Here is a 14,592-nt window from a genome sequence, read left to right on the forward strand (position 1 = left end):
GTCTTTGGAGATGTTACCTAGAGATATGTTCATGGTCCTTCGCTTTTCAACATTGTCCTCCTTCTCGCACTCTACATTTCAAAATGGATCTTCTTGCTGCCCTTCACATACAGCATTCCATCTCCTTTGCAATTCCTGTACCCCATGCCTAATAGACAACCTTTTCTTTTCTCCACCTAATTAAACTGTAGCATCCTTTAAGGCTTAGACCAAATGTTATGCTTTACTTGAGATGAGCCCTGATTTCCCATATGCCCCTAATATTTGTTCCACCTCTGAAATTAGATAGTGTTTGTTTTGTATCTGTTTCATATTTACTTCTGAGTGTTCATTTTGTTTTCCTCACCCCCTTATATAATGCAAACTTCAGAAGGGCAAGAATGATTTTATTTTGCCTATGTATCACCCACACCTAGCATTCAGTCCATCAATAATGATTTAATAAGTACCGACTATGTTCTGGGCACTGTGCAAAATACCTGATACAGAGTAGACATACACAAAATTATTGTGACATTTAATTGATCTTTTTAATGAAAGGCAATGCTACACTAGCATTTCATTCGTGAAAAAAATGAAGTTTACCTTATTTATATATGTATAAATATGTATATATTCAGCAATTAAGGATATAGCATAGTCTGCTCATAAACAATATAGGTCTCTCATTTCTTCTTTATTATTCATTCATTGGTTCCACTAAAAACAGCTTGACAAAGCTAATCATGTACAGCCTAATGTGGCATCCTTTTTACATATTATAGAAATCATATAGGAAAAGCTCCCAATGCGGACGCAATGAACACCAGTTAGCAATTTCTTTTTTTTTTAAAATATATCCTTGAATTTTCCCTTCACTCATCAACAAAATCCTTCTTTTAATATTTTTCCTTCCTGACCCTCACACTTGACGTTGAGTCTGGTGGTTTTATTAGGGGCCCTTTACTAGCTAACCAAAGTATCCTTTCGGCTGCATAATTTTCTGATGGCATTTTTCATTTGGGCATTTCTCAGTGTGTAGATGAAAGGGTTTAACGTGGGGGTGATAATTGTGTAGAAGACTGCAACGGCTTTATCAATGGGAAAGGTTGTTGCAGGCCTCATATAGATAAAAATGCAGGGAACAAAGAACAGAACAACTACAATGATGTGAGAACCACAGGTAGAGAGGGCTTTGCGTCTCCCGTCTACACTGTGAGTCTTCAGAGAACTCAGGATGACAGCATAAGAGACAATTAACAGGAGGAAGTTTAAGAAGCAGATGAAACCACTGTTGGCTGCGACAAATAAACCAAGTTTGTGAGTGTCAGTGCAGGCAAGGCTCAGCAAAGGATTTAAGTCACACATAAAGTGATCTATGACATTGGGACCACAAAAGGGTAATTGGATCAGGAAGAGCATCTGTATAGTTGCATGAATTAAGCCTCCCATCCACACCACACCCAACAAGAGGCCACGCACTCTCCAATTCATGATCGTTGTGTGGTGCAGGGGCTTGCAAATTGCTACACACCGGTCATAAGCCATTGCTGTGAGCAGGATGCCCTCAGCACCTCCGAAGAAGTGTTCTCCAAAGACTTGGGTCATGCAACCAGTGAAGAAAATTGTTTCCTTTTCATAGAGTGAGTCTATAATGAGTTTAGGTGTGTTAACAGATGAATAGCAGGCATCTATAAAGGACAGGTAGGCCAGAAAAAAGTACATAGGGAATCCAGGCTTGGGCTGATTTTGATGGTTATGGCAATGAGTGTGTTACCTACCATTGTAATAGCATAGATGATAAAAAACACAACAAAAACAATTTTCTGCATCTTTGGATTCTCTGTAAGACCCAATAGAATAAATTCAGTCACATTGTTTCCATTATCCATTTATTCCACACAGATGTTGAATTCAGGCAAGACTTTTTTATCTGCAAAATAGGCAAAAGTTTTCAGGAAGGGAGCCTTGTATTTTTTATTTTATTTTATTTTGCTCTAGAAAGGTCATGTGGAAAAAGATTGGCCTTGGAATCAAAGAAGACTACCTTAACATGCCATATACCCAGTCACTGGATAAACTTGAAGTAGGCAATTTATACCTTCTGAGTCTCTATACACTTATACTTGAAGTGGCTCAGAGAAGAGGCACGTAGTATAGTGAAAGGTCACAAGATATGAACTTAAGAAGACCTAGGTTCAAATTGCTCTCAAATGCTTAACACAAATAATAGTTAGAGTAGCTATCATTTATATGGTACTTATAAAGTACTGTATGCTTGTTTGTAGTTGTGAGTGTTTTGAAAAGTTATTTACATATGTTCTCTCATTTCATTCTCACAACAACTCTGGGATTGATGCTATTATTCTACTCTTTTAGAGATAAGAGAATTGAGGGTAGGAAAAGTTAAGTTATTTTCCCAGAGTAACACACCTAATAAGTTTCTGAGGTGGAATTTGAATTCATATATTTTGGATTTCAAGTTTATCATTCTATTCTTTGCATTAACTAGTTGCATAACCTGGCCATGTTACTTAATCTGTCTTTGCCTCAGTTTCCTACTCTGAATATTGGGTTGCATGTGTGTATGTATGTATGTGTGTATGGAGATAGGTCTCCTCCCTTTGCGGTCTATGTCAGTTACACATCTATGATCTTAAGATATGATTCTATGTATTCCCTCACTGGGCACCTTAAAGAACCATTTTAACAAGATTGAATTCAACTTAATTACCTAATCATCGTTCAAATCATTGTATCCTATATCTCCCGCTATTTAGGCAAACAAGACAGAGTGATGTGACCTAGCAAACAGTATAATTAGATGTTTTAGGAATGTATTAAATGTTGGGACACATAGTATAAACACTAATGATTCAATATTATATTACAATGGGCTATCCACAAAGAACTCTTAAGATCTCTGCTTGGTCTTGGACTGTTTAGCATTTTCGTCATTGACTTAGATAACTATGTATTTGACTTCCAAAATATACTTGCAGATGACACACCTTAGGATGGAGAGATAAAACAATTCTAACATTTCCCTCAGAAGAAATTTTCCTAATAGCTATCTGAAAGGCTTGTTGAGACTTTCCTGTCTTTCAAGTTAGTGGATGGAAAGAGTTGACACACATGTTCACCACTGTTGCAACCAGCACCTTTTTCCTCTGCTATAATCTATCGTCTAGCTCTCCTTATTTCACATTTACTCTATCTCTATCACTATGTCTCTATATGTATATCGTATAGATCTCAATGATCTCTACATCATCTAGTATAGCTACAACTTCATCTATATCTTTACCAAAATCTTTCTTGATGTAATCTACTGTCCTCTAGATCACCTTCCTTCATTTCTCTAAGAGTTCAGTACTTGGCTCATAATCTTTCTCTCCGTTCCCAAACTACAACATACTTATTTTATCTTCAGTACTTCTGCCTACCAATTCATTGTCCTCAAGTCAGTTGGTCAAGAGTCAATATCCTTTGTTCTTAAAGAGGGTCATGATGTCATATCTTGTCAAAAATGTGAAAAAAATAAAGTTTGAAGATTAAAAATGTGTTAATCACTGCTCAGATGCTGGTTTATACTTTATTAAGAACTTTTCTCCCAAATACCTCCAACTTTTAGCCTTTGTATATTATTTTCATATTGCAGAGGAGGAAACCGAGGCTCAGAAAGATGAAGGGTCAGAAACGATCAAAATGAAATATCTTGACACTGCAATTCAAGCCTTTTTATCATCACCATCATCATCATCATCACCATCTCCACCACCACCACCAACACCACCACCATCATCATCATCATCATGCCATAAAGTTATTTGCCTTGTTTGCTTCTAAGCTTGTTTTAAGAATAGAATGTTATACTGTAGATTAAATCCCTTCAAAAATAATGGACTAAGTCCTTGTAAGGAATCACAATGAAAGGCATGAATCAAAGTAACTATGAGCTCCACTGGCTTTTGTGAGAGCTGGCAATGAAACTTACCCTAGTCAGATGTATGTACAAGGATGCTTTCTCACATATAAAAGAAAATTCTCACTTTGGTGATGATGTGCCCATTGGATAGAAAGGTGGTGGCAGAATTGCTCAGCTACTGAGTCATTCAGTGATTAATGGAAAGAGTTCAGGATCATTGCCTCCAGGGTCTCTTGCACCTTAAATCTAAGAAAACTGAACCTTATTCAGTAATATTTTCTCTAACAATTCAGAAACAAAAGAACGAAAGAGAACACTTAGATACTAGGGAGGACTCATTGTACCCTTATGACAAAAGGCAGAAATGAGTCTAAATAACAATGTTCATGTCTCATCTCCCTTTACCTAGTCACAGAAAAAAAATATATCTAAATAGAATCCTATAAAAGTTCAGGGACTTATTTTCATACCCGGAGCTGTGTTCTCAGAGGAACTAATTATCAACAGTGTCAGAAGTACTTTGCCTGAGAAGATCTATTATTTTGGGAATGTGTTTGTGAAACAATGCACACAAGTCTTGTTTCTTCTTCTCTCTTTATTGGAGCCTTCAATTAGGTGCCTAGAAGTAAGATAATGAAATGTGTCAATTAGGATTAAGCCTCCTGGAAGTTAGTACCTGGTTCACCAAGGATTCAATATCCTACCTGAGTGGCAGAGTCAGGGAATGTTAGACCAATTGTATTTTCACTGACGTACACTCCATACTGGCTTAATGGGAGTTGACAACTGTAGATCTGCAGCTAATTGTCTACTTACTTTATCAACCCCTCAGCATGTATCAGTTTAGGAGGAGTTGTTAGGCATAAGGAGACAATAACTGTGCATACAATTACTGTGGATACTTTTTTTTTCTATTATAGATGTAAATGGGTCAAAATTTTTCCCATGAGGCATTGAATGGAATAGAGGATGATAGGGATTTTGTTATTATTGCATTTAGTTTCTTTTGGTTTTCACTCTCAGTTAATACTGTTTCAGAACCCCATTGCAATGACGTGGATCTTCCAATTCAACTGAGTCAACCTGAACATCCCCAAATCAGAGATTCAGATTGTTTCTATGATGATTTTCACCATTACCTTGAGTATGATCATCTATGGTGAAAGTCAAATTAAAATAAAGGCTAGACATTCTCCAAATGATAAATGTTCAAAGAAAATAAAGACCTTTTTTTTGGTTGGGCAATGGGGGTTAAGTGACTTGCCCAGGGTCACACAGCTAGTAAGTGTTATGTGTCTGAGGCCAGATTTGAACTCAGGTCCTCCTGACTCCAGGTCCAGTGCTCTATCCACTGTTCCAACTAGCTTCCCCATAAAGCCACTTTTAACATGAAGAAATTCAAATCTAAACTAGGAATAGAAATAGGAAAAAAAAGTGTTCAAAATCATTAATAACTAGAGGAATTCAAATTAAAACAACTCTGAAGTTCTACCTTATACCCATCAGATTGGCAAAGTTGGAAAAAAAGATAAATTGCAAATGCTAGAAAACTAAAATATGAATCCATTGTTTTTGGAACTGTCAACTGGTCTGGCAATTCAGGAAAGCTTTTTCAAACAATGTAATATACATTATTAAATTATACATGTTCTTTGATTCAACAGTACTAAATTAGATCTCCATTTGAAAAGGAGAAAAAGAACCATATGATATGCATACATGCATACACCCAGAGAGACATATATATATATATATATATATATATATATATATGTATATACACACACACACACACATATGTATGTATATATAGCTGATATATGTGACACATATCTCTATCTTTATTTATATCTATCTGTATTTCTGTCTTTCTATCTATCTATATCAGCCTTTTATGGTGGCAAATGAATTGGAGTTCTGCCAATAATTTGGGGAACAGCTCATAAAATTATGATTTATGAATAGGATGGAATTGTGCTATAAAAATGATGACAAGTATGTACTCCACTATAAATTTATGCTACATAATTTCAACTTTGCCCTCACTGCTGTCAGGCAATCCTATTGTACTTCACTTATCAATGCTCTATCCCACTCTCCACAGTGGCTCTTCCAAATTTTTCATCTCTCCTCTAACTTCATATGTCTCTCCTTTCCCCCACTCTTTCATCATCTCATATTTTACAGAAATAAAAATGAGGCTATTTGTCTTGAATTCATTTTTCTCTCCTCTTTCTCCTCTCCTATCACTCAGACACCTTCTGCAATTTTCTCTTCCATCACTCCTGTTTCTCACAATTAAGTAGCCTTACTCCTCATCAGAACTAACACCTTTACTTGTTCTAATGATCTCATTTCATCCCATCTTCTCCAACAGGTTGTCTTTTGATCCCCATTCTTTCATTTTTTCACTTATTCTTCCCCTCCTCTCTCTTTCTCCTTGCTTATTTGCTACTGCCTACAAATATGTCCTTGTCTTCCTCATTCTCAAAATTTCTCACTCAACCCTTCTGTGCTTACTATTATCTCATATATCTTCTGCCCCTTTTATCTAAAATCCTTGAAAAGGCTATCTACAATAGGTGTCTTGATATTCTCTCTTCTCACTCTCTTCTTGACCCCTTACAATCAGGCTTTCAATGATATCATCCCACCAGAATTTGTCTCTCCAATGTTACTAATGTTCTCTTAGGAGACAATGCCATAGTTTTTTTTCCCCTCAATGTTCAGTCTCCCTGACCTCTTGGTAGTCTTTGACACTGTTGACATTCTCTGTTCCTTTATATTTTTTTCTCTCCGAGTTTTCAGGACACCACTGTCTCCTGGTTTCCATCCTAGCTCTCTGACAACACCTTCTCTGTTTTCTTTGCTGTGTCTTCATCCAGATTTTGCCCTCTAATCATAGGTGTAACTAAGAGTTCTGTCTGGGACTTTCCTCTCTTCTCCTTTTATACTTCTTCACTTGGTGAATTCTATGGATTATCTACTACAAATCGAACATATTATCTTTCCCCCTAAATCCTCCTTCACCTATCTTCCCATTACTATAGAGAGCAACAACATCCTCCTAGTCACTCAGGATTGCAACATGGGAGTCCTTTGGGACTCCTTACTGTCTTTCACCTCCTCTATCTAATCTGTTGTGAATACCTATTGATTTTAACTTTGCAACATCTCAAACATTTCCTCTTCTGTCCTCTGACATTGCCCTCACTATAGTGCAAGCCCTCATCACCTCACTCCTTGATTACTGAAGTAGTCTGTTGACAAGTCTGCCTAATGTCTCTCCCCATGTCAATCTATTCTTCAATCATCCACTGGTGATTTTCCTAAAACGTAGATCCAACAATCTCACTATCAGTCCCCACCCCCAAACACACTCACAGTTAAGCCCAGTGATTTCCTATTACCTCCAGAAGTAAATATAAAATGTTCTACTTGGCGTTCAAAGTTCCTCACAACCTACCCCCTTCTACATTTCAAGTCTTCTGGCACATTGCTCCTTAACACGTAGTCTTCTATCCAGTGGCACTGGCCTCCTTGCTGTTCCAGAAACAAGACTTTCCATCTCCTGGCTTTGGGCAGTTTCTCTAGCTGTTTTCCATGTCTAAAAACTCCCCTTCCTCTCCTCCCACTAATGACCTCTTGGCTTGCTTTCAATGTCACCTAAAATCCTATCTTCTACAGGAACCCTTCCCTAAACCCTCTTAATTCCACTGCTTTTCCTCTTTTAATTATTTCCTGTTTGTACCATATGTAGCTTGCTTTGCATATTGACTCCCTCATTAAATTGCAAGCTCCTTGAGGTCACCAACTATATTTTGCCCCTTTGGTATCATCAGGACTTATTACAGTGCTGACACATAGTAGCTGCTTAATAAACATTTATTAAATTAATGAATGAAAGTTAAAAAAAAAACGAGGAGACGTGCAAGATGCAGAGTGAAGTAAGCAGAACTAGGAGAATAATTCATACATTAATAACGTTATTATTAAGATAAACAACTTGGTAAGACTGTAGCACTCTGATTTAGAGCTCCATTTTAATAGCTGCCCTGTTAGAGTTCAAACGTATGGAACAATTCCCCACCTGCAGGCTAAAATGATCATCTGCTATCTCACCATCATGGAAAATGACTCAGATTTTCATCATCAAAACCTTCTCAATTCACTCTCAGTTGCTTCTCCCCTTGGAGAGCTAGAACATGAAGCACTAAACTCATTCCAATGCCTTTAGAGAGGGCTATAAACCTGGTAACTCCATTTTCTATCAGCAGCTCTACGTAGCTTCAACTCTACACTGAGTCCAGTATACCCTGTTCCACTCTCATGGATGGCATTCCTCTGGCTTTTCAGCTTTATTTCACGTGCTTTCTTTTCCATTAGATTACAAGCCTCTTGAAGGCAGAACCTAAATCATTTTCTTATTTGTATCACCAAAACTGATCTCCATGACTGACAAATGGTAGGTACTTAATAAATATTTATCGAAGTATTGAATGGTTACAGAGTATTCATGATGAAATATACTATTCATCTCTAACAAAGAGATTGTAGACTTATATGATGGTTGAAATTATGGGTTTTTTGACATGAACAATGGAGCAATTTGATTTGTTTGACTATTTGTGTCTGCAACACATTTATTTTCTTTCTTTATCAGTGGGAGAGCAGAGTAGAGAAAGACTTTCAATAATAAAAATTTCAATGGAAAATAAAATCTGGGGAACATATGTAAATAAGGCAAAGGTGTCATTTCTTTCTGTACTGATGAATCTTTACTTTCATGTCTCAATATCAAGAGAATGCATGAGACACTACTAAACAAGTGTTTAATGACAAGTTATCATTGTCCCTCCCACTATGACCTTACGTGCTATTTGGGAAAACATGAATAAAAATGCAAATTACTTGGACCCTCTCCCTTAATCTGTGCTGTCAACTTGCCTTTGGCCTAGATCTTACAAAATGAAAGTCTCACTTTAAATGCAGTTCCCAATCAGGACGTCAGATTCTAGTGCTCTTTGAATAAGATTTCTTATTAGTTACTTGACAATTTAGAATGCTATTAGAGATTTCATTTTAATATCTATCAAGAGAATTTTATTTCATGAGGAATGAAAAGAAGAGTTATTATGGCTATGTAGTTAGGGACATCTATGTCTTTGCTTTATCACCAACTCCCATAATATTTTCCCTAAGTCCTTTATTCACAAAGGTGGAGACTATTGATATCCCCTACCTCTTCATCTATGCTACAATTTAAATGACCATTCAGTTCTCCTTATAGAACTGGCCTTCTTTTCATTGTCTTTTTTTCCAGTAAAGATTGTCTAGAACCACTTTGTCTTGAACAAAGTTATAAAATGAAATATTTTTAAAACTTTGGGTAAATATGGAAACAAGAATGGTTATAGGTGAGTTTACTCCTTCTATGAAACCTGCTAGCAAAGAATTTAAAAAAAAATATGAGATGAAACAGAGATCAATAAATCCAATAAAAAATGCCAGTACATATGTCTTTCTGGTCCAGTATTGCACAGAGACAACTAGAAGCCAAGAGTTACTTTCATTAAATCCGTTGAGATTACTGCTAATTGAAGTCAGAAGCCAAGAGGTATTGATCCTAGACTGTTGGAGGTGAAAGATACAAAGCCAAATTATTATGCAAGGAAATAGGCAAGAAGAAGCTGGGTAGTGTAGAATTGCCTCAGGTATCCCCAGGAGTCCTGTGAAATCATTAATATCTTTTTGGAGCAATGATATGGAACAAAACCAGCTCCTGGGGAAGTAAGAGCATGTCATTTTACCACATTCCTTCCACTGATCTCCTGCCTGATCTGCTGAAGGAGAGACATGTCATTCCGTTGCACTTCCTCCACTCATATCCCAACATATGCTCTCTGTTCAGGATGAAGTGTAGCTCAAGACTTAAGTGTCACCTCGTGTAAAGACAATGAATGCTGAAGACCTGTCATAGTTGATGATAACAAAGAGAACAAACCAATTTGGCTGGAAAAGAATCCTGGGGAACATTATTGTTTGATAGAGCTGCCAAACTCAAGGCCCATAGGCTGCCATCAGAATTGGATTAAAATGTAATTGGGACATATTTAACAAAACAAATAATAAAAATACCATGTGGATGATATTAATTTGTAGTTTTCTGAGTTAATATGTGGCATGTAAGGATTTATTTTTATTTGAATTTGACACTATTATTGTATAATATGTCTCCATACTGTGTAGGGATTTAAATAGCAAAGAAAAAAAACTTTTTAAGTAACTCTAGCAGTAATAGGGAATTACTGTAGTTCACTGAGCAGAGGAATGACAAAATTAATCTTGGTTTTAGGTATATCACATTGTTACCTGTGTTTAGAATTAATTGGATGGAGAAGAGTTATGAGGTAAAAGGAGAATTTGTTAAGGTATTTACATAGTCCAGAAGGGAAGGGATGAAAGTCAGTTATGTTATTGGCTATGAAAGTAGAAATATGGCCACAGGAAGGGAGCAATGTTGAGGATGTAGAATAAAGATTTGGGAAAAAATTGGATATGGGAGGGGAAGGAGAATGTGGATGTGAGAAGAACTCTGAGGTTGTGTATGTAGGTGATGGAATGGAGGATGGTATGCTTAATTAGAGCTAGAAACTTTGGAAGAGAAGAATGTTGTGGAGGAGAATTAATTCATCTATTTTGAACACATTCAGTTTCAGATGCCCATGGTTCATCTAGTTCAAGATGTCTAAAGGGAAGCCAGTAGTCTGGAAATGAAGCTCAGGAGAGGTATTAGGACTGGATATATAGCTCTGGGAGTCATCTTATGGAGACATTACTTGAACCCATGGGAGATGATGAGGTCACCAAAGAGAATGTGCAGAGAAAAGAAGACAGCACCACATCTTGAGGTATAATTAGCAGTAATCCCAACACAGTGTTCCAATTTCTTTTTTTCTTCTGATTTTAAGCTAAAGAGAGGATTTATTTTGAGAACAACATCGTGGTTTCCCAGTTTCTTGACTGTAAGTTGAAAATCTACTGAAGGAAAAACCATAATGAAACTATTCCTATATTCTCTCCAAAGTATGCTGTATGTTTCATATTAGAAGGTGTTCATAATAAGGAGACATCATTGTAAAGAAACCCAAGAAAACGTAAATATAATATGACACATTTTAAAAGCGTGGAATGAAATATTTTCTCCACCCTCTTAAATATAGCTGGAAGGAATCATTAGCAGATTGACAAGAAATGTAAGTTTTTCACTGTGATAGATATTTTAAGAACTCCTAAACCCAATCTTTTTCTTTCTTTCTTTCTCTCTTTCTCTCTTTCTCTCTTTCTTTCTTTTGCCAGTGGGGTTAAGTGACTTGCCCAGGGTCACACAGCCAGTAAGTGTTATGTGTCCGAGGCCAGATTTGAACTCAGGTCCTCCTGAATCCAGGGCCGGTGTCCTATCCACTGTGCTACCTACCTGCCCCATAAACCCACTTTTGATTAGAGGAGGCTATTTGGTATTATAGAATATAATGTGCTCAAATTAAAACCAGGAAAAGCTAGATTCGAATCTGACTTCTGACATTTATTAGCTGTGGGTCTCTGTCACTTAATTTCTGTCCACCTAAGTCTTCTCATCTGTAAATGGGGATAATAATGCTCAGTAGCTACCTAACAATGTTGTCATGAAGTATAAATTGAATAATGAATACAAAATATTTCTGTCACCTTTAAAGTGTTTCTCAGTGAAAACTAAAATTAAAATAAATGCCTCCTCCTTTTTTAGCATTCATTTCTAATATTAAAATGGTAAGGTCTTTCTTTCTAGATGACAGTTTTGGTAGTCCAGTCTATTTCAAAGAAATATCCATGTCCCTCTACATATATACGATGCCCCAGAAGTCTTAAGGCAGAAATAAGCTATCAACTGTCTTAAGACTCTTGGAACTCATAGAAAATAGCTAGAGAAAATGTTAATTATGGGCTTCTGAGCAACCAGGTAGACTCAGCAGTCTGGAGTTGGAAGTAACTCCTAAGTGATTTGCCTCCCTTGAGCCAGGCTGAATGGAAACATTCCCATTATCAGGGTAACCACTTCACTGTGCATTAATCTTCCTTGGTGTTTTAAACAAGCCTTATTCCCCATCATGATGCATTGGAGAGGATTAATTGGAACAATTATGGCACAGTGGCAAGTGTGTTCAATTTGGAGCCAGGTAAACTGTTTTGAATGTTGAGTCTGCCAACATGTATGTCTGATCTTGGGCAAATTGTTTAAAATTTTGGGCCTTATCATCTTTATCTATAAAAATAAGTTGGTGGATTTGGTGAGAGAGAGGGAGTAGCACTATATGACTTCTGAGATCCATTTCAGCTTTACATCTATGGCCATATGACTACATTCTATAACTGATTATTAGCATCAAAACTGATTCTCCAGTAATGGAGAAATAAAGATACTGAGTGCGAAACTATCACCTTACTAATAGAAAGCCTGTGCTTTAAGATCAAGAAAAGTCGTTTGGTATTTTGGGAGAAGGACTACAACAGAGTTAGTAGATATGAATTTTGATCTCAGTGAGCAAGTGACTGCCCATGAGTGAGATAATTAATGTTCTCTGAGTCTTAGTTTTCTCATTTATGATATGAAGGTGTTTGGCAAGATAAATCAAATTTCCCTATTTATTTTACATATGCATTCTACATATCCATATACACACATGTGTATATGTGCCTATTGTATAAACATTTTTTCTCTAAAATTTTCATGAGGTATGTTGTTGAAATTCTATAGTACCTATTTTAGAGATGATTAAAAATGAGTATGAGTTAATGTATTTCTACATTAACTTATAAGGCAAAGTTAATTATTTTTTCCCTAAATGTCACAGTGTATTTTAGATTTTCTTTAAGGTATTTTCTAGCTATTTATTTTATGAAACATTATATCACCTGTATTTGTCTCAGAATCTGCTTGTCAGAGAAAACCTACTGTAAAGAATTATTGTACTACCATATAATTTCCCCCCAAGAACCTCTATTTCCCTGACCTACCACAATAAGAGTCAGGACATATATTCCTACTGTATTCTATTTATTCTTCCTAAAATGCCAAAGGGATAAAAAAAAAAGATGGATCAAACAATATCCGGATTTTGAAAGATTTCTAATCCCTAGTTATATGCTATTGACCTGAAGACATTTTTAACAGAATTGCCCTCTCTTTAAAAATATCCTTGACATTCATCTTGAAGAAGCTGTTTCCAATGGCTCTATTGTGTAGGGAAATGAATTATCAGGGATTAAAGATGGGAATCAATAGCTTAAAGATCAGCAAACTTCCATCACAGGAGAGATTTACCATTAGAACATTTTACTGTTATAACAGTTTGATTCTTAATTTGTTCAAGATCAAGGGACAAGCCCATGTGACATCCTATAACTCTTGGCTTTTCGTTTCAGATAAGACAACTCTCATTTCTCTGTTCACTATCTAAACTACATAGATGGATAATGGAAGAAATGTGACTGAATTCATCCTATTAGGACTTACACAGAATCCAAAGGTGCAAAAAGTAGTATTTATAGCGTTTCTTGCCTTATACATGGTAACTCTGGCAGCCAACCTGATCATTGTGGTTACCGTTACCACCAGTCACGCTTTAGATTCCCCCATGTATTTTTTCCTGGCACACTTGTCTTTCATAGATACAATTTATTCATCTTCTTCAGCTCCTAAACTGATCATGGATTCTCTCCACGAGAAGAAAGTCATCTCCTTTAATGGGTGTATGACCCAGGTCTATGCAGAACATATCTTTGGGGGAACTGAAATCATCCTGCTCATGATAATGGCCTATGATAGATATGTAGCCATCTGTAAACCCCTCCACTACATGGCTATTATGAACAGAAAGTTGTGCATCATCTTTGTGATTGTAGCTTGGACTGGTGGCTTTCTCCATGCAACAATCCAGATTCTTTTCACAATCTGGCTCCCTTTCTGTGGACCTAACATCATAGATCACTTCATGTGTGACTTGTATCCTTTGCTCAATCTTGTCTGCATGGACACCCATACCCTCGGTCTATTTGTGGCAGCAAACAGTGGTTTCATTTGTCTGTTAAACTTTCTTTTGTTATTGCTATCCTATGTTGTTATTCTGCATTCCTTGAAGAATCACAGTCTGGAGGGGAGACGCAAAGCCCTCTCTACATGTATTTCCCACATTACTGTAGTTGTCTTATCTTTTTTGCCCTGTATATTTGTGTACCTGAGACCTGTGGTCACTCTGCCTATAGATAAGGCAGTAGCTGTATTCTATACTATGGTATCCCCATTGTTAAATCCTTTAATATACACCCTCAGGAACACAGAGATAAAAAATGCTATGAGGAATCTCTGGAATCAAAAAGTGAATTTACATAATAAATAGTATGGTATGGGAGAAAAAAAAAATCATGTTTACAAACCTGATGTTAGAGCAGTCCTTAAATAGACTGGAGTGATAAATCCTTGGCCAAAGGAAGTGAAATCTATGAAGGACTAATTATATTTCTAATTCTCTCATCTGGTTGAAAACAGCTTAGCTTAGCACAGCACATAATTAAAATGAGCTTATTTAATCGTGTCTTGGAGATAGTAATCACAATATAAGAAAAAACATGGAAATATTTGCACCCAG

General features: G+C 36.5%; 2 protein-coding genes across 2 annotated transcripts; one reads left to right on the forward strand and one right to left on the reverse strand.

The window, feature by feature from the left end:
• Window positions 1-945: 945 nt before the first annotated feature.
• On the reverse strand, window positions 946-1,871 carry LOC110224024 (olfactory receptor 4C46-like). Its single transcript, XM_021009819.2, is given in 2 exon segments — window positions 946-1,709; window positions 1,712-1,871. Coding segments are annotated over 2 exon segments (924 nt in total).
• Window positions 1,872-13,413: 11,542 nt separating this feature from the next.
• LOC110224022 (olfactory receptor 4C12-like) lies at window positions 13,414-14,343 on the forward strand. Its single transcript, XM_021009817.1, has one exon. The coding sequence runs from the start codon at window positions 13,414-13,416 to the stop codon at window positions 14,341-14,343; it is 930 nt and encodes a 309-aa protein (XP_020865476.1).
• Window positions 14,344-14,592: the final 249 nt, after the last annotated feature.

Source organism: Phascolarctos cinereus, unplaced genomic scaffold (assembly GCF_003287225.1).
Source record: "Phascolarctos cinereus isolate Bilbo 61053 unplaced genomic scaffold, phaCin_HiC Scaffold_9;HRSCAF=440, whole genome shotgun sequence".
NCBI lineage: Eukaryota > Metazoa > Chordata > Mammalia > Diprotodontia > Phascolarctidae > Phascolarctos > Phascolarctos cinereus.